This window comes from Phyllopteryx taeniolatus, chromosome 7 (genome assembly GCF_024500385.1).
Source record: "Phyllopteryx taeniolatus isolate TA_2022b chromosome 7, UOR_Ptae_1.2, whole genome shotgun sequence".
NCBI lineage: Eukaryota > Metazoa > Chordata > Actinopteri > Syngnathiformes > Syngnathidae > Phyllopteryx > Phyllopteryx taeniolatus.
In genome coordinates, this window is record NC_084508.1 from 26607084 (window position 1) to 26627872 (window position 20789).

Here is a 20789-nt window from a genome sequence, read left to right on the forward strand (position 1 = left end):
TGAAGGTTTTCCACTTAAGGAATCATTTCGTCATAGCGGAATACATGAGAATAAAATGATTTTATTTTTTATGGTGCTTGTTTTGAGACTTGATCAGTATAAAACAAAAAATATTTTTCACCAGTTCTAGTCCCTTGAAAAGTGTGGCCTTAAAGAAGAAAAATAATTAGTCATGGCACTCAAAAGTGCAATATACATGCTTGAAATACTTTAAACAAAATTTCTTTTATGACTGGCAAAGAAACATTTGGTCCAGAGACACCTCGGTCGAGGGACAATACAGTACATGTTCCAACAACCATTTTCCAAATGATTTGACATTGGGGAAGCAGAGAATGTGGCCAATGTGGCCCCCATGTAAGATATAGTATGTCCAAACAAGAACACTTGGTTGACAATAAACTAGAAGGAAAGGCTACACCAATCCAAAAAGATGCCCAAGTGTGTGTGTTTGCACATCACAGGATATATAATGCCAAGGGTCTTCCAGTACCAAAAGGTTTTGGGAAGTTCATAATTTCCTTCTTGCTTTCATTTTGGCTTTTTCATTTAATGTCATTGAGAGGCACTAGCAAAATATGCTGACATTTTGGAAAATATGCCACTTAACCAAAGACGACAGCTCTCAGTGTGAAGCTTTATATTCGTGATATTTCACACACGCCCCACATGACGTTGCCCATATAATTGGACAGCATGAATACTTGATGCTTTCTGCTCAGTTTCATATGATTGACATGGTATTAAGAAAATAAAAAAACAAACAAAACAGGAGCTCAGAAGTTCCATTTTGAATCCTAAAATAATAAAACATTTGAATTTAGTTCCATACACTACATCAGTCTGGTTTGGACAGACTGACGTCAGATGGGAGCCCGACCCGCTGTTCCTCCATCCTGTTTGACTGTGAACGCAAGATGAGACTAAAGAACTCCTCATCTGGGACAGTTTGTCCTCGTGTTGCAAAGGGTGGAGCAGCACACCTTTGGTCATTCAATCTGGAGCCCTGATGAGACAGAAACGTTGTTAAAGCTGATGATTGACAGAGTGGATATAAAAAGTAAATACATTCATTAATTTTCCATACCGCTTCTCCTCACTAGGATCGCGGGCGTGCGGCAGCCTATCCCGGCTATCTTTGGGCGAGAGGCGGGGTCCAGCCTGAACTGGTCGCCAGCCAATCGCAGGCCACATATAAACAAACAACCATGTGCACTCACATTCACACCTACAGGCAATTTAGAGTCTTCAATTAACCTACCATGCATGTTTTTGGAATGTGGGAAGAAACCGGAGTACCCAGGGAAAATCACATTCAAACTCATGTTAAATGGATATCAGCACATAACTGCCACAATTTAAAACCTCTAAATACCCCAAATAAATTTCAGGTGTTTTAGTAGCATCTTCCTGACATTTTTTGCATTTTATCAGAAGCCTGACTGTTTTGTGCTGACACTGACTGCTATTTTAAACTGTAATTCCTTCCCCCTTGACTAAGATCCTAGCCCCAGCTGAGGAAAGATTACCCCAAAACATGATGCTGCCATCATGCTTCACTGTTGGTGTGGTGTTCTTTTGGTGATTAGCAGTGTTGTGCTCGTGCCAAATATACCTTTTACAAGTATGACAAGAAAGTTTAACCTTGGTTTCATCTGGCCGAAACACGTTCTCACATGAGTTTGAGAGATGTTGCTATGGGCCTGTGAAACCAAGGTTTAACATTCCAAACGGTATGTTTGTCACAAACGCAATGCTGCTCAGCACCAAAAGAACAGCATGCCAATCGTGAAGTACGGTGGTGGCAGCATCATTGCTTTGGGGCTGTTTTTCTTCAGCGAAACCTGCCGCCTTAGACAAGAGGGAGGGAATAATGAACAGTACAAAATAGTAGTCAGTGCTTGCACAAAAACTTTAGGCTTCTGCTGAACCAAAAAAAATGTCAGGAAAAGGCAACTACAACAACTGAACTCTATTTGCGGTTAATCAGAGTTACTTTAAATGCTTTTAGGTGTGTGCTGACTTCCCTTCAACACAGCCACACATTCACAAGAGGATTTGCACACTTGTGCAACCATATTATTATTCCAATCATTTTAGTTGTTATTTTAACTTCCCCTCTCAAAAAGATTATATAAAAAAAAAATAAAATAAAAAACCTTTGCAATTGAGTGATACAGGTTATATTAAGTGGAAAAAGTTTTTAAATGTTTTTTCTTGGTCTCATTTTTTTTAAATCACAAAACCTGGCATTTGCACACTGTTGACTTTGTATATCCACTGTATAGAGACCCTCTACATTTAAAATTTTTAAATGTATTTGATGCGCTTGATGAATTACACATTAACTATATGTACTGCTAGAATAAATAAATCCAGTACATCTTTTGCTCACCTGGCACTTAACTAGCATGTCAAAGAAGACATCATCGCCCTCCGGCTGGTTAGTACTGGTCTCGATGCAGCTGTACTGGGAGGGTGTATGAGCTGGATCTGTACTGGAAATGGGGGCTGGAAGGAGCAGGCAGAAAAAGCATTGAAAGCAAATGTGAAATATGTATAGGCGAAAGTGAGCAGTAGTAAGAAGTTTGAAATTCATCTCTCATTACCTTGTGAGGGGCCTTGGTTTTCGTTGGAGGTGGAGGGTGTACTGGGCCGGTTGCAGGTGCTGAGTCTCAAGCCAGGAAAATGGCTCAGGCTGACTCGTTGGTCGTCCAGACGACGGGCCTGGGAGCTGGCCAGCAGCTCCAGGAAATGACCAGGATCCTGCAATGGTGCTTCGCACTCCAGTATAGCTAGAAACACAATCAGCAACAATACACCAAAATAAATGACAAATGGACGCTTGTACTTTTGCCAGTCACTTTCCAACACAGTGGAGGAAAATTGGGATTGCAGATGGCAATACATTTGACTCATGAAGTAATTCACAAAATTGAAATCCAAGCACAAACTAATCCCTACTTTGATTTAGCTGCATCTTTCACAAATCACAGATGCAATGATGATCCCTGATTGATGGTTCAAACAGGTGACCGACTGCAGGCTCCCATCCATCCAGGACTTGTACGTCTCCAGGACACGGGGGCGTGCAGATCGGATTACAGCTGACCCTACTCACTCTGGACACAGCCGGTTTGATCCTCTCCCCTTAGGCCGTAAGCTACGGTACATTCGGACCAGAACTTCTCACCACACGCACGGCTTCTTCCTCTCGGCCATCAGACTCATGAACACTAAAGAAGCTGGTATCACCCATTAAAACGTCACATCTACCTACACCTGATGCTTATTGCACATTGTTTATTTTTCTTCTTCTTAGTCTATTTATATTCAAATTTTTATTTTAATCATTCCCCTCTATGTTTCATATTGCACGATCGGACTGAGACAAAAGAATCCTCGTTGTAAATGTGCCTTTAACTGACAAAGGCGATAAAAGGATTCTGACTTGCCTGATTCTCAAAAGCAGGGATGTGGTGTGGAGTAGTATGTTTAGTCAACAATTCACAACATCTAATATGTTAAGGGACAGTTTGTGGATATTCTGCATTCACACCATAATGAGCCAGGTTGACAGACTATACCTGTTATCGTTGAATTGAAGACTACAGTAAAACAAGTTTAGTATGGTGTGAATACAGATGTAGACACACAGGGTCAGACTTACATTTCCTTTCAGCTACAGGTGGGGTGGATGAGAGAGAGGAACTGGCAGGTTGATGGCTCGAGCCATCTAAAAGAGAGCACCTTTGGTCATCCATTCTGTTTCCCTGGAAACGAGAGAGGAGGTCGAAAAAACCATCCTCGTCATTCGTGTCATGTGATGCTGGCTACAGGAAACAATAAAAGAAAAAACATAAAAGTTATTATACAGACTTGCATATGTGACCCTGTGTTGTGGGTACTGAAAGGGTTAACATAGAAGGTAAAACTTTGTAATTTTGTGACACCAGTCCTGGAACCTTTCTGACACATCACAGTACATGCGGTCGCATTTGTCATGAGACTGCATGGGCTAGCTGCCGCATTAAAAAGTACCTTAGGAGAGACTGGTGGGTCCAAATCAGGCACTGAGTGGTCTGACATGTTTTGATGCTGGTCTTTTGGAGATCTGTTGTTTTTACGGTTCTTGCTTTTTAGTCGGTGAAAGAGGAAGAGCTTAGTGGAAGCCTTTATTGTGTTATGTTTTGAAGACCTTGCGAGTCTATCTTCCTCCCAGTCCTGCAAATTGTGTTGAGAAATAGCAATACTAACAAAGACATCCAGAATTGTCATAGTCTTGACTAAATCTTTTGATGCCTGTACACTTGACAAACTGGTACCATAAATGTTACACAAACCTGATGCAGCAATGAATTTTCAGTTTGATTTGGACTCAGGTCTAGGTTCTCTGCACTGCCTTGCTTCCTTGATGGTGACTTTATCCCTGAAACCCACATTTAGCCAAATGTTATCTAAAAGTTTAGACAACACTCACAAGCAATGAGTGCAAAGATGATTTTGTTTTCCACAAAACGTTCAGCTAAAAGTGCAGTTGTTTGGATTTTTGAAAACAAGGTATTTAGTACTGGACAAATATATAAATATACATATTTTTTAAAATCTCTTTTGGTGATTTAAAACACTTTTGCAGGAGAAAACTGAAACTGACCAAATTATTAAAAATTACCTGACATGTTGAGGTAACTTTGGTGGCTTACTGACAAAGCAGTGTTATTAGTTTTTCTGAAGATGTTGGAATAGATGTTGGACTTTAAGCCCACAACTAGCCGGAGGTCTGACAAATTCATCCGTGCAGTTGCCTCGCCACTTTTGTCTCCAGTCTAAACAAATGAAAAAGAGCATACTTATTCACACAGATTCAGGTAAGTGTCGACCCCATAAAGTAAATAAAATAAAACATGTTTTGGCTGTTTATGCCAACACCAGCTTTTTTTTCTAATATATATATTCTTCACAGCAATCATGACATAGTACCAAAGTAAATAGGAGGGCACGTTCAGAAAACGCACACAAAAAACAAACATTTCAACAAAACTTTATAGCGGGGCAGCGCATGGACCACAGAAGAGTCTGTTACATTTTGGTGGGATTATAGAGCAATGTGCCAGAACTCCCCACCCCCAAGAATCATAATGGCAGTAGCCTGACAAAGAGATGGACAAACAAACAAATAAATAAAAATGTGACTCTCCACAATTCTTTTTACTTTTGTTAACAATTCAGCCTTGTTCACTTTTGTTAACACTTCAGCCTTGATGGGGGTATGGGCTCTAATGAATGAGCAGAATGAATTATAGTTATGTAAGGTGGGCCCCTGCTATTCGTGAGGGATAGGAAACGGGCATTCTTACCACAACTAGTGAAAATCCGTGAATAATTGCTGCTCATTATAATTGCATTGAAATTTTTTTTTTTAATTAAAGCCCCCAAAACTATTGAATAAGCGGGGAAATAAAGCCAATAAGCGTTACCCACCCAAAAAAATAATAATACAAATTTAAAAATATCTGTGAATAGGTGAATCCGCGAATATGCTGTGCTCAAGGACAACAACAACGGTGCGACCAATGCCCACCATGTCCATATTTAGAAGTGCTTGACGTAGCAGCCCACAAGGAGGTCAGCAGGCTTTCTCTGCTGAGCAGGCTGCAACTTGGCAATGTATTTATAATTGTTGTAGAAGAAAGCCCTGGCTTTGTTTGTTTTAAAGAGGCGGTGAAAAAAAAAAACCATGCGCAACCCAAACTAATATCTCGGCAGGATCTCAGAGTTTATAAAGTCGTTCGCGATTATAGTTCGAGGTGTATTTCGGGCTGAGCAGGGAGCAGTTTGAAAGCCTCCTGCAGAGACATCTCGGTATATAATTTTTCTCTTGTTCCAAAGCTCGGAACACTGGGACACCGCATTTATTATGACTTTCTCCGTTTCCCCCTTGCTGTTTACAGTACAAGTCCGCCAAAATAGCACTCAGAAATCACTCTGCCAGCCCCTCTCCTATTGGAAGCGCTTTCCTACATCACTGCGACGCCGCTCTCGTCGCGTCAAGTCAGCTGCCCTCTGCACTTGCCACGCCGCGACACAGCATTCCGTGGTCCCATCCAGTCAGCACATACACAATGAATGGGAATGTTGACACCGGCTTGCGCGTTGCCAACTGCAGTGTAAAAAGGCCTTTACAGGTTTAAGAGCAAGTCCATTTTAAAACAGGAAAATGGACTGTAGGTATTTGTACTGCAGTTCTTGTCGAGTGCTGTTCCGGCTATAAACGGTAAATGGGGATGTTTCTGCAACACGACGACTCAGAGGAAGGACGTAGTAAACAGTAATCACTCGCCTCTTTGGCAATTTCCAGATGTATTTCAGCAAAGTGCATTGCTTGCTCATGGTTCCCCAGGGCGGTGTGGGCATTTCCTAGACTCCAGTATGCCCTTCCTTCACCAATCCTGAAGAAGAACACACAAACACAGCTTGAAATTACATATGACAGGGGAAGGCCTTCACTGTTATTCAAAATGTGAAAATGCACTACTATGACAACATTCAGTAACAGTGAATGTGATAAACTCATTAACAGCAAATTATTATTTTTTGTCTCTCTCCCTTTTAGAATTATTTCGTGCCAATAACAAACCATATCTAATTTAGATATGTATAGATGTTTGCTGATTACAACAGATGTCAAGGTGCTTCTTACCAAAGTATTTGTAAGTAATAAGATTTACTTGGCATTTCAGTGGTCACAAAAGAAGAGCTTGCAATATGCAATGTAGTGAAATAACATGGCAATGAGGACAATTTTCATTCTTTGATTGTTCCCAACCAAAGGCCAGTAGTAAACTAATGCTAATGGAAAAAACTTTTTTGTGTTTTTGTTTTCCAGTTAGCCATAGAATCAGGACAAAGGAATGCACTGTATGGCCAGTACCTGTCGTTAAGGTCCTGAGCAATTACCAGATGTTTGAGGTGATAATCAATGGCTCTCTCATAGTCCTGAAGGAGTGTGTAGGTGTTGCCCAGACTGTAACAAGCTTGGGCCTCCACTGCCTTGTCTTTCAAAAGCCTGGCCAGCTGCAGAGTCCTCCTTAGGGCAAACCAAAGAAGGAAACCAGGTCAAAGAATGTCTTGGGTGCAGGGGAATGACAGTTAACCTGTGCCCCCCGATCTCATCTTCTTTATCTGATCTGTATCAAATCCAGTTTTAAAGAGCACAGCCTGAAGACCTCATATGTGAGGCTCAATCATTCTAGTTTTTGATTCATTTCAAGCCGTACATAGATCTGCTATTTACTGTACTAGAAACAGAATAAGATTTGACAACTACAAGGCTTCTTTTCTTATTATAATCAGATTTATAAAAAAAAAGTTAGACTTACTTATAATGACCAGCCGCCACTTCAAATTGGCTGAGGAATATGTGAGCATTGCCAAGGTTACAGTGTGCCCTCCTCTCAGCAGACTTGTCCCCAAACTCTTTGGCAATAAGTAGGCGCTGTAAAAGATAACAAATAGACGTGTTAATATTACTTGAATCAAAACTAGGTTTTATTGTTAACATTCTGAAGAAGCCAAGACAAACAAAGGCATCAAAATACCTTAACGAGGCAAAGGCAACCAAATTTGAAATGGTGGATGTGTACTTTTCATGTGTTAAGCCCACCTTTTCATGTGCTGCTACAGCAGTTTCAAAGTCTCCCAGAAGATAATAGGTATTACCAAGGTTCCCATAGGTGCGACCCTGGGCTGCATGATCCCCCAATTCCTTCACCAAGCACAAGTTTGCCCTAAAATGACAACCAAAAGAAGGTGATTTACTACATTAATTTAATGTGGAAACAAATGTGTAATTTTTTTGCATGATATTATAATGTAAATTATTAACATAGATATGAGAATCCTAAGAATTGTTTCCCCTTTGCACCCAGGGGGATGGGCGCACCCAGGATTGTGTCTGCCAAATGGGCAAAATTGTCACACAGTTCTTTTGCTTCTTTTAGCATGTTCGGGCAGGAGTACCGGTATATGCAAATGGTTTCATTCAGCACGCGCAATATAATTGAGCAAACCTGAGACGATTTGCAATGACGTACTTTGAGTCTTTAAATATTGAGTCTAAAATGGCAGGTGCAAATGGGACGCACAGCGGTGCCAGCGTAGCGCAGGCAAAATGACAGCCAACAGGGAGAACTTTCCCACTCGTTTAAACATTTTTTAAATGACAGAAACAAATATCGTGACAGCAATGCAATTTGGAAGATCGAGGGGCTGACTTGGAGCTAATCAAAAGAGGGAATCATGCCATATCACCTATGTCAAAACCTGCTTTCAACTCTTTATGTTCTTGTCTCTGGGTCATTTCAGTGCATGGTGACGAGATGCTGAGCTCAACAGAGCAGTTTTTGGGTGTTTTAAATACAATGTTAGTCAGGATGGGCAGACACATCCAAGTGCCATGCACTTGGGATGAGTTAAATCAAACAAAATATGTGCTTATGCGGTTGCTGGCCTCCCCAAAATAATCAGAGCAATAGACTTCTTTTCTAGAACTCAGCAATATGTTTGCCTCTTACACTAACGCTTCCAATTCCATCACTTCAAACTTCATCATGCGCTTCTGGTGCGCTCACAAATTTTCCAGTCCTGTTTCAAATACGGTGGTCTCCACCACTTTTACACCTGTTGTCAACAGCACGGGCAATCTGTTAGAGTAAGTGAACACACAATTTAGCACCCACTACGTGGTTTCTTAGTAAACGATCGTAATCTTAGTAGTTAATGCACAACACACCCACCATCATTGTGAGCAATCTGTTACAAGTGAAAAGGCAATTTAATGCCCTCTATTTGGGATCTCAGTAAATCAGGCCCCCTCTAGTAGTGATCCTAAACCACTGTGCCACATGAGAGATCAGGGGGTGCCTGATTTCACTTAATTGCACCAAAAATGATTGTTTACTACAAATAATGTATGTTTGTTCACCTAGTTATGCCGGTGAGATTTACAGTGACAGGCAGAACAAAATAATTGCTCTTCCATTAGATGGCAGAAGGTACAATTAACCTATGTAACCACCTGTTGCAATTCATACAACAGAATAGCTACTGTACGCATTTCAACTAAACAGGCACAAATTTCACACTAAGTAAATTTGTGAGTAAATTGAGATGACACAGAATCCTTTTTATTTCAGTATACAGAATATATTTTTGTAATATTTTTGTTTGGTGATGTGCCATGAGTTTTTTTTTTTTTTTTTTTAAATGTAAAACACATGCCGGCGGATGACTGGTTAGCACATCTGCCTCACAGTTCTGAGGACCGGGGTTCAAATCCCAGCCCCGCCTGTGTGGAGTTTGCATATTCTCCCCGTGCCTGCGTGGGTTTAGGTGTGAATGTGAGTATGAATGGTTGTTTGTTTGTATGTGCCCTGCGATTGGCTGTCGACCAGTTCGGGGTGTACCACACCTCTCGCCCAAAGATAGCTGGGATAGGCTCCAGCACGCCTGCGGTCCTAGTGAGGATAGGCGGTACAGAAAATGGATGGATGGAAAATACATGCCTTGGCTCAAAGTCTGGAAAAAAACTAAAGGTCAAAGTTACAAGACTTGAAAACGCAGCAGGGACAGTCAGGAAAAAAACAGATAGTTTTGAATAGATAGATAATTTTGAACAAGCCTAAATGTTTATTTAAAAGGTCGCACAACCAAAACAGCTTAGATGATGTTTAAAACCAGCACTTAACATTTTCCAATTTCTAAGAAATAAAATGGTAACAGGCAGAGAATTCAGCATTTGTGTCACGTTCATACAGTAGAGGACCCTTCACATGAACACCATACAGGGGGAGGTACACTTGCAGCATTGCTTGGTGTTAATAAAAATGGGGGGGAGGGGGGGGGGGGACAATGTAAACAAAGTTAAGACGCAGAAAGTGGTACAAACTCACTCATAGTACTGTGAAGCTTTCCGCAGGGCTATCCTTGCTTCCTCTGGAAACTCTCCTGGCTCTGTCCCCGACCAACAGATGCTTTTGCCCTTGGCGTGGTAAACATTCCCAAAATTATACAGCGCTCGAGCCTGCCCAACCTACAGCGTGCACAACAGATTTTCACTGATGGAAGCCACAGTAACCAGCAGTGTTGTAATAATATACTTAAAATACACTGACAGTAGACTTGCTTGCACTAGTTGAGTCTTGTGCTTTATTTAACATAGTTACAGAGTACACCCAAAGTGTCCTGTGGCTGTTGCACTGCAAACATGTTGTAATAGATGGATATCTAAATTTCCAAAAAGAAAACTTGGCAAACAGCTCACAAAAGACAGGATTTCAATTTATTATTATTATTATTAATTTGGTCTGCTCAATTTAATTTCATTTGTAAAAATAATTCATAAACTTCCTACCAGTCAGACCTTCAACACATTTAATTAAGGACTTAAAGGGGGTTTCAATAGATTTAGCTTTTACTGTAATTGTGTGCAAAAGCAGCAATCAGTTAAGACCAACTACTGTACATAGAAGAATGTCACACTGATGGCACAAATAGGCACAATTTTAAAACAAATATGACTGAAAGAAATCATTGTTTTTTTTGTGGACAGAAGAATGCGTAAAACCATAAGTAGTTACATTTACAAATGCAAGCTAAAATGCAAGCTAACATATCTAACTGCCAAAAAAGAAGCCTCATGCTCAGTGTCTCCATAAGTGCTGTAGTATTCCGTAGGCGTGGACGCATCTGGGATGAATCAACACTCAGTGGGTAGGTTCATTATGGTCAGATGTGAAAATATTTAAAGTTTTCCTGAATAGACAGCATGTGGTTTGGGCTCATAGACAGATAGGACTGTCCAGACAGTCACCAAAAATGCATCCAGACAAGTCTAGGGATGCGTTCACTTTGACTATTCTGATGGACCAATTAATGTTGAAAAGTGCATGTCACATACTGTATTCCTTTTCCAAGTTTGTGTGTGTGTGTGTGATTTGAGATAGCTCAAGAGTGAAAATTTTCTTTGTCCAAAGTTTCAGAGATAAGATTACTAAAGAAAGTTCTGCTTAAACTGATGCTTAGTTTGCACAATATAATTTAGTCTTTACTTTTAACTTACCCCTCAAAAGGTTTCTTGAAAAGCTCACAGAAACACCAACTTAGGGTTGTTACGTATCATTCCACAAGAAGTTCAATTGCTGTATGTGTCATTAGTGCCATGGCTGATTCTCAATTTGTTTTGGACAAAAAAAGCAGTTTGAATACTAGATGAATACAGCTGGTAAAATAAATAAATAAATAAATAAAATGAGGTTCTCAAATCGTTTTTGCAGTTTGTGGTGTTACTCTTCAAGCTATTACTCTTCAAGCTATAACGCCACACTGATATAAGAAATGCTGTATTTTCTTTTGTGGATGCCAACATTGGTAGCACTTCTTTACCGAGCCAAATTTTACACTTACAAGTCTGCAGATTCATTCAGTCTGGCCCTGTGTGAAAAATTAATTTAATATTTTCAGCACGTCTCTTTTGGGAAATCTATCTTCACTAAGGTGAAACTTTTTTTAGTGCGTAAAGACACCACAATATTCAAGTTATTACTCGATCCATGCTCATAAATATTAAGAATTATTCGTACCCACCTTATCGCACATAGCTCTGGTGATGTCTAAATGTCTTTGGCAACAAACCACAGCTTCATTAAAGCGTCCTAAAAGCTTTAATGTGTTCCCAAGGTTGCCACTGGCTTTGGCCTCACCAAGTTCATCGCCAATTGTCCTAAAAGATGAATGACAACCCAGTTATCAATAACATGCAACGTAATGTAATGTGACCAAATCATATCTTCTTATTTTAGACTGCTGGTCTGTGGGGTGGAGAGGGGCTGCTCCCCTTTTCTCTGTGGTCTTCCAGCCGGTCGGGCCGGGCCCGCAGGAGTCTAACCTCCTACTTCACACACTCAGCACATTTTGATGAGGCGGCTGTCGGGCCGGGTCCTGCCACATCTGTGCTGGTCTCCGGTCTGGTCACCCCTCTTCTCTGCCCTGGCACTCCTTCAGTTTTAATGCATTATACACCCGTCTGGGAGGTGGGTAGCGTCAGGCTTCCTGAATGTGCTGGCTCAGCAACTCCGTACACCAGTTGACGAACATGCATGTAATATAGTGTTCATTCACTAATAGGTTCCATAGACACGCTATAGGCTTTAATTGCTTGTGCTGGGACCACTAACAATAATACAGGTTATATTATGATATCAACTGGCAGGTTCTTACAAATGTTTACACACTATAAAAGCATCCAACTGCACCACTCATCAGTAGCACCGCCTTGCTCATTTCCCACATCCTATACTGTCCTGCCCTTTTCCGTCCTCTCTCATCTTGTCCTATTGGTTAGTTGTTGCATGTCCTCACTGGGTGTGTCCCCCATCCACAAATAAGAACACGATTTGACTTTTGTCAAATATCTAGACTGTGTAACTATTCTTCTGCTGGGGTTCGCACCCCTAATCCCCTTGTCCGTTTTGTCCCTCTGTCTGTGCCCTAAAACCCTTTTCTGTCTGGCTGCATTTTCAATAAACATAATAAATATTTAAAAAATTGAAAAATAAGGAGAGGGAGTATTTCAAACTCCCCTGTTGCACAGTAAAACTGTTCCAGCACAAAAGGCATACAGATCCACTACTCTGCATGGCCATGCAGCGGAAAAGGACAGGTTATTAAAAAGAAAATTCTAATAAATAAATGAAATAAAAATCATTAACATTTAACCCTGACTTTTACATGAATGTGACTGAAAACCATGTTAAGAATTGTTTGTTTTCGATTAGCTTTTTGCTCAAAATCCCCCCCCCCCCCCTCAATCTAATGTCTTAAAATAATTATGATACTGAGCTGTTAACTTCCTACCTTGTAAGTGTGAGATCATGTCGATGGTACTCCAGGGCTTTGTTGTACTCCTGCAAGTGAAAGTAAGCATTGCCAAGCTGGCTATAGATAGCGCTGAGGATTTGGAGGTCCTCGGTTCCAACCTGGATGGCAGACTCAAAGAAAGACACACCAGCGTGATAATTTCCAGCCTTACAGAGTCTTTCACCTTCCAGGGCCAGGTCCAGACATGAGGACTCCATCCTGCAGGGAAGCAGGACATGTGGTAAGTTAGAGAGATGTTTCATAATCATTTATTTATTATTATATATAATATATTATTATATTTATATTTATTTCACACATATACATGCATATATATATATATATATATATACATACATATATACATATATACATATATACATACACATACATGTATACATATACCACCTATATACGAAATATATATATTTATGACATATGACATAAATGTGTACAGCGTAATTAGACTGAAGATTAATTGTATTAACGTGTTAGTCCACGTTTGATAAAACAAAGCATTTAGAGTTTCAATAACTGCATGGTTGGTCACCAAACGCAACTAGGTGGTTGGAAATTACAGTATCTCTAAAGGGTGCCATGAATGAACATTGCAAACATTGTCCTCCAGACAACAATTAATGCTTGCAAGCAAACATTTCCTCATTTCAAATCTTCATCTTTATCTTGTATTCAGCTTCATCTTTATCTTGTATTTATTGGGCATATTTTCCATGAAATTACAGCATACCCAATCAGATGAGACACCTAGAAACCTGATTCCGCTCCATTTAAATAAAGTAACAATGACTTTGCCTGTGCTAATCTTCTCTCAAACATTTACCAGTCCAAAGCATTACTCAGTCAAGTGATAAGGACACATACCTGTTGCTTCTTCCCATGCTAATGCACTTAAGGCAGTCTGACATGACGGACATTTCAAGCTCCTCAGTCTATGAAGCAAATGCAGCTCTTTCAACACAGCACCCTTTGCCTTCACTTCCTTCATGTGCATACACATAACGCAGTCACAGGGTCCCAATGTCATACAGAGAACAAAGACCCAGCTCCCCTAAATCAGCTACTGCCGTCCTAAATGGAGCTCCGCTAACCTGCGGTAACAGCAAAACAAAAGGACTTAATCCGCTCAGCGTTCACATTGGCCTTATCAGTACTTGTCAGGGAGAGAGAGAGCTGCTAATGTATGTAGAGTAGATAGCAAACTGAAACCATGTTATTGCTAAGAAGAAAATATAAATAGAGGTTTATCACCAAACTGCGCCATGAATAGGTTGTAGCTCTCAATGACTTAGAAATGCTGGTTAGTGGTTACTAAGTCAAACGATGGTTTGTGTCACTTCCAATTAAGTCAGATCGCTGCGGTAATTATAGCTACTTTAAGACGCTGCAGTCAACCCTAAGGCTATTTCCTCAACGCCCCATGAAATAATCATTTAACAGCAGATGTCATGGGGAAGGGGGGGGAGGGGGGGGGGCTACAAATGCTTCTACAGACCCTTCAAGAATAATTGATCTACACGATACCACAGACCTGAATGATATTAATTTCTTGGTAAATACCAGCGTGGTCGGGTACTAAGAAGCAGAAAGAAATACAGTACGTACCACATACAGTATAAACTAATCACTCACACCCATTCACCTAAATTTGCTTTTCTCAATTTAAAAATAATAATAAATCTAGGCCAATTTGGCTACTGGGGGGGGGGGGACATCACAAAATGAACATGCATAATGTAAATCACACTTCATTGGGTCAGCAAGTTAGATGTCAGACTTGAACTTTTATATGAAGTCAGATTTTGCATAAAACTGCTGAAAAAGCATGCGTCCTTATTGAAGATTTGGGTAGATTAAAATGAAACCTAAATTGGCAATATGTGCTAAAAACTGCACAAAACCCAAAATGTATTGCAGAGCAACAACTAAGCATTTAATCAATCGCAACTGGACTGTTGTGGTTGTCTTTGAAGATCTCAATGCTTAGCACAAACTAGCCTGAGTTGGTGTGGAAAAACTCACCTAGTTTTTCCACAACAACTCAGGCAACTAAGCCTTGTTGCATGAACTGATGAAGCCTGCTCGGATGAGAGGCGAAACGTCTTCCAAGACAACCACAACAGTGCAGTTGCGATCGATTCAATGCCCTGAGAATGAAATGACATGGATGAATGAGAATATTCACAGGGCTATTGCATTTATAACGAAGCAATCGTCATAATTTAAAGACCGTGTAAAGTTAATTCAGAGATTTGTTTCTCATATGACATGGAATTGTTCATTGGCATTTACATCCGCAACATTGCAATGCCATCCATCTGCGATTCAAATTTTCTATCGCAGCAAAACTAGTAGCCGACGGTCAGCCACTCATGAAAACTAGTTGTAGTGTGAGAGCAAACCTGCCACTGAGTTTTTGGTTGTTGTTTTTTTATTTAATCAGCATCACCGTAATGACGACATGGATATCAGAAAAACTTTTGTTTGATTGTGAGCCACACAGAGACCGAATTGGCATAGTGCTCCTACGTAGAAACAGCTGGCAATTACATCATCACAAGCAACTACATTAATTTGAGTGTCAGCTTGCTCAACAGGTTAGTCTGGGACTGTAAGCAGTGAATGAAATTCAGCAGAGGAAACTTTGCCCTGGGTTCTGTGGCTTGTTTCAGCTTGTTTACAATACCTTAGAGCAAATATATGTTTCAGATTATGTAAAACATACTATATCACAATAACAACCACGTGTAATCAGGTGCATATTCTCACAATTGTTTCAGATGTGCCACGACATACAGTAGAGTATTTACATTTTGGCTTACAGGGTCCTCCTGTGAACCAATCAATTATCTGTCAATACAGTGTCAAGTCTGGATACAGAACACAGCATAAAATAATCATGCCATACAGTGGTGCCTCTAGATACCAGTGACCTGATTTACAGGTTTTTCGAGTTACGAGCAGTCAATTGGCCGAGATTTTGCTTTGACTTGCGAGCCCAAACTTGAGAAACAAGTGCTGTATGGCAGCAGGGGGCTCCACTCACTTGACAACAAGCAGCACTTTGGCTTTTATAATTAGTAAATATTCTTCAAAAAAAGAGGCTTCAAGCTTTACATTGCCACTATCAGTGAGAGTATACTTGAAAACTAAACTGAGTGCAAGGTTTTCTTTTTTTAATTAAAAGACGTGAAACAAAGGTTTTTGGACCGCTGAGGAGACACGGACACTTCCTGCTCAAAAGGAGCAGAAGAGGGCAGGCAGCGGGGTCCTGCGAGTGTAGGGAGAGAGGGAGAAGAGAGAGAGAGAGAGAGAGAGAGAGAGAGAGAGAGAGAGAGAGAGAGAGAGAGAGAGAGAGAGAGAGAGAGAGAGAGAGAGAGAGCATTTAAAGGTACAGGCACGCAAATTAAACCAGTGCTTGCATGTGGGAGTCTTTTGGCTCGATTACACGATATGATATAATGTAGATTCAGCTTACCTGCGGTGGACATGACAGTGCAAAGAAAAGCTGCCATACATGACAGTAATCCCAGCTGAGCAATAAAACTGAGACCGCCACATTAAACACCCATCCATCCATCCATCCATCCATTTTCTGAGCCGCTTCTCCTCACTCGGGTCGCGGGCGTGCTGGAGCCTATCCCAGCTGTCATCGGGCAGGAGGCGGGGTACACCCTGAACTGGTTGCCAGCCAATCGCAGGGCACATACAAACAAACAACCATTCGCACTCACATTCACACCTACGGGCAATTTAGAGTCTCCAATTCATGCATGTTTTTGGGATGTGGGAGGAAACCGGAGTGCCCGGAGAAAACCCACGCAGACACGGGGTGAACATGCAAACTCCACACAGGCGGGGCCGGGGATTGTGAGGCTGACGCTCTAACCAGTTGGCCATCGTGCCGCCCACGTTAAACACTTCAAACAAAAAAAATAATTAATATCGAAAGCATAGGCAATTATTTTTAAGGCAAGCACAACAGACTGCATCTGAATCATCAAGTTCACCGCTACAACTTTATTAAAAGTTTTTGCTCTTCAAGATATAGAAGCTATTGATCTGTTGTCAAGAAATTGCGCATCACATGCATTTTCACAAAATTTGTCATCATCTGCATTTTCACTACCGTAATCACTAGTGCCCCAAAACCCGGCCATTGCTGGTCCCAAGCCTGGATTAAAAAAAATAATAATAATTGATGTTTCGTCAGAAAGGGCATCTGGCCTAAAAACTGTACCAAACAAATCTTGCTAGTGACTCGGTGTGGCGCCCCCTGACCACAATGTATACTCATTTAAGATCTGATGGATTTTTCATGCCTTCCAGTACACAAGTGCATGAAACAATAGTTGCATCACCCTATTTTAAAATAAATCCATCCATGTCAAGGGAGGTAAAGTCTTCGGGCTGGGGTGTGTTTATTTTGGAATTCGATTCTGATTTAATGAGTCACAGTTCCACCATACAGGTCTCGGGTAAATGGGAAGGACCATAATATTGAGCATTAGTTATCTGCAGAGTCAACAAAAATGTGATCACTAGATGATCGAGATTATTATTGTATGTATTTTTTGCATACGGATTTACATTTATGACATGAAATGGAGATTATCTCAAAAGCAGGAAAAATCTTGGCGGCAAAAGGTGTACAAACTCAGAACCTGTCTGCCTTAAAATTGGACGTCATGTGTGGCCACCATAATAATAAGTGATGAGTCAATTACAGTAATTGATTGTTGAGAGTTATTTTGATTGTTGATTGGATGAATGAATGAATTTATTTTTCACCAACACTCATCGCCTAGCCTACTGTCCTAAATATTATCCAAGTGCACACAGAATAAGTCTTACGAAACTATTTCATGTCTAATTATTAAATAAACATTTTGACCCGTGTTCTGACTATAAACAATCTACATGGCATGTAACAATACATGTGGTCATACAGAAGTCTTCATGACAGCCCGATGAAAAGTAGTTTCAACTATTCATATGTTCCTATCCGGTGAATATACCCATTGCAAATTATTCTGCTGGTTTGGCAAATTGTTCTGCTATGTCGTCACACAATGACTTTGCTTTCGGCCAAAATCTCCAGCTGGCTATTTGTTGTTCTACTCCCCATTGTTGGCTGCATACGTGTTGAATTATTTGAAAGCTTAGTGCACAAAATTGACTTTGAAAAGCAAAGCATTTGTCTGGGAAAAGAATGCCTGTCAATGTTCAGACACAAGTTTTGCTCTTGATACTAAACATTTAACTCTAGCTTGTGATCCACGTGTAGGATTTCCACTAGTTGTCAGGGGAAATGAAAAATCTAATCCCTAATCTAATGAAGAGTTCCAGTTTGCTTTTGCAGGTAGAAGACCCTCAAAAGTAGTTGTGTTGAATTTGCATCTTAAATATGAGTGATGACAATCTCTAAACCCTAGATTAGATTGAAGTTGAACATAACATGAAAAAGTGTGTTGTGAATCCCAGAAACTTGACGAGGCAATTAGAGCTCCACAATACACAATATGCAAAAATAATGACATATTCTATGACTTTTGAAGTACAGTACCGTACTATTCTTTATGGTCTTTCGTGCAGATGATCATAGTCATGGTTTAATACTACAAAACAGCAGGTGGGGGGGGGGGGGGAAATGAACTGACCAATAAGTGAATATATATTAATATATTTTAAAAGACTATATTTGACATGCTTAACCATAAGCATTTCAATATGCATACGCTTAGCCAAGAAAGTGATGCGCACCCAAGATTTCCTTAAAGGGGGGGGGGGATCAAGTGACTTATCGGAAAACCCGAGATGAATTCATCACGGACAGCTTTGAAATTACTCACTTTTATGAACCGGTTTAATGACGTAGTAGTGTGGTGTTTAAAAGTGACAGCAATGAACACCGTAGCCTATAATTCACTCAAAACGGAAATATCTCAGGGAGTGGACCAGTGATTTCCAACCTTTATGGAGCAAAGGCACATATTTTACAATTGCAAAATCTCAACGCACACCAACAAACAAAAATGTCACAAAAAGTGGCTAAATTAATTACTGTATGTGCTTCCTGCCATCTAATAGAAAAGCATTTATTTCTTCTGTCTGTCACTATGCCTCACTGGCATAAATAGATGAACAAATATATATATATATATATATATATTATATATTTTTTTTAAAGAGCAATTAAGTAAAACTTGATCGTTTCCCACGGCACACTGGTTGGGAATCACTGGAGTAGACACACAATTGCTCCTCTTGCTTAGAAATGGGGAAAAATGATCAGTCTGTGTAGACTAAGTGACTGAATGATGATGATGATGATGAGTGGCTGAAAAATGACGTCGTCTTATGAGTCACATTGGTCGGAATATGTCACCACCAAATCAGAGTGAAAAATTGAAAATGTTCTGCCACCCCAAAAGCTAAAATGCTCCCGAGAACCAACTATTACTACGCGGCACCTCACTGGGTGATTTCCACGCGACAGAACTGAGAGCGGAACTTTCATTTAACTCAACACAGCAGTTAGCAAATGTACCGCAAACTGACGTACGCGGCGACACCCATAAACCTCACTTCTGTGTTACAAAATGCGTTTACCTTTGTTTGTTTGTTTTTGTTTTTTTGTAGTCCTCGTCGTATTTTCCCAGGTGTTTACAGCGAGGTTTATCGGTCCATCTGGGAGGAAGACGACTCCGTTGGCTCGGGAAGCAGAAGTTTGGTAATAAGCCACTCCTTCCACCTCCCAAAATCTGCTTCTAATTTAGAACCTCGCTCGCTGCCTTCAGCAACCATCGGAAATATCGGAACTTTTTCATACATTAACGTTTAAATTAAGAAAATCAACACCGGAGCTAAATAAAAGTCGTGTTCATGACTACTTACCATGTGCCAAAATTCTACAATGAACAAATTAAATCCCTGGCTAAATGTCGCCGTTAGAGGTAATTGTAAGAAATGTGCAGACCTCTGGCGCCCCCTGCAGCACACACAGTGCATGCTACAAACAGCTTCACAGTACATTTCTATCCGTACACACGCAACATTCCGGAAATTTTCAGCTCTGGAAACTTTCAAAGGGAAGCAACCACATTCTGGTGGCCCCTCGAATAATAATTTCTCCCCACCTTTCCTAGTTTACAATACATGACAACAACAACGCATAGTCCTTCGGTGAATGTGTTGAGTGAACGTGCACCTGACGGATGGATCATTAAATGAATGAGGAAGCACTTGAATAATTTTTGTGAAAAAGAACTGAACGATTCGGTGAGCGAACCTTTTGAACGAATCTTTTTAATGAACGGATTCGGATGATTCAGTACACTCAAAAACACGTAGAAACACGTATGCTTCATGACACGGATAAATTCAAAAATCTCCATTTCTCTCATTTGATATTCAACACTCTTATTTTTGGTAGTCAGTGAAACTGCTCTCAATTTTTTTTTCAAAAACTGCCATTAACTTTAAAATTTAGTAGAAGTACAGTACATTTGATGCAGCTCTTGTATTGGGTATCATGAGCTCTGCAAATGTATCTAATTCTGTTTGTTGTCACAGTTAAAATATGTCCACAATTATTTAGTCTAATTGCCTCAGAAATGCTTTGAAATGTGTGTGTGTGTGGGATTTTGTTTCTACACTTTCAATTGGGCCATCTGCCAAGACACTTGAACGTCTGGATGAGCATGCAGATTTTTCTAATAATTAATTAGAATTAAAAAAAATAATAACGTTACATAACATTATCCTTATGTGGGTTTTCTCTGGGTAGTCATGCTTCCGCCTACATTTCAAAAACATGCATGTTAGGGTAATTGATTACTCTAAATTATTAATAA

General features: G+C 40.2%; 1 protein-coding gene across 4 annotated transcripts; it reads right to left on the bottom strand.

Annotated features, from left to right (window-relative positions):
* Positions 1-41: 41 nt before the first annotated feature.
* Positions 42-20091, bottom strand: LOC133480674 (G-protein-signaling modulator 2-like). Of its 4 annotated transcripts, none has more exons than XM_061779130.1 (16): positions 20073-20091; positions 19546-19623; positions 12913-13134; positions 11644-11779; positions 9951-10090; positions 7664-7787; positions 7380-7495; positions 6932-7087; positions 6341-6449; positions 4673-4826; positions 4344-4429; positions 4042-4224; positions 3671-3833; positions 2610-2795; positions 2396-2511; positions 42-1006 (listed from the first exon to the last, which is right to left on the bottom strand). In XM_061779130.1, the coding sequence occupies exons 3-16, from the start codon at positions 13131-13133 to the stop codon at positions 839-841; spliced, it is 2058 nt and encodes a 685-aa protein (XP_061635114.1). In that variant the 5' UTR covers position 13134; positions 19546-19623; positions 20073-20091; the 3' UTR covers positions 42-838. The 4 variants fall into 4 exon arrangements, with proteins under 4 accessions (XP_061635114.1, XP_061635113.1, XP_061635112.1 ...); XM_061779129.1 differs by lacking the exon at positions 20073-20091 and adding an exon at positions 19831-19925; XM_061779128.1 differs by lacking the exon at positions 20073-20091 and having other exon boundaries at positions 19546-19704.
* Between the last annotated feature and the right edge of the window lie 698 nt (positions 20092-20789).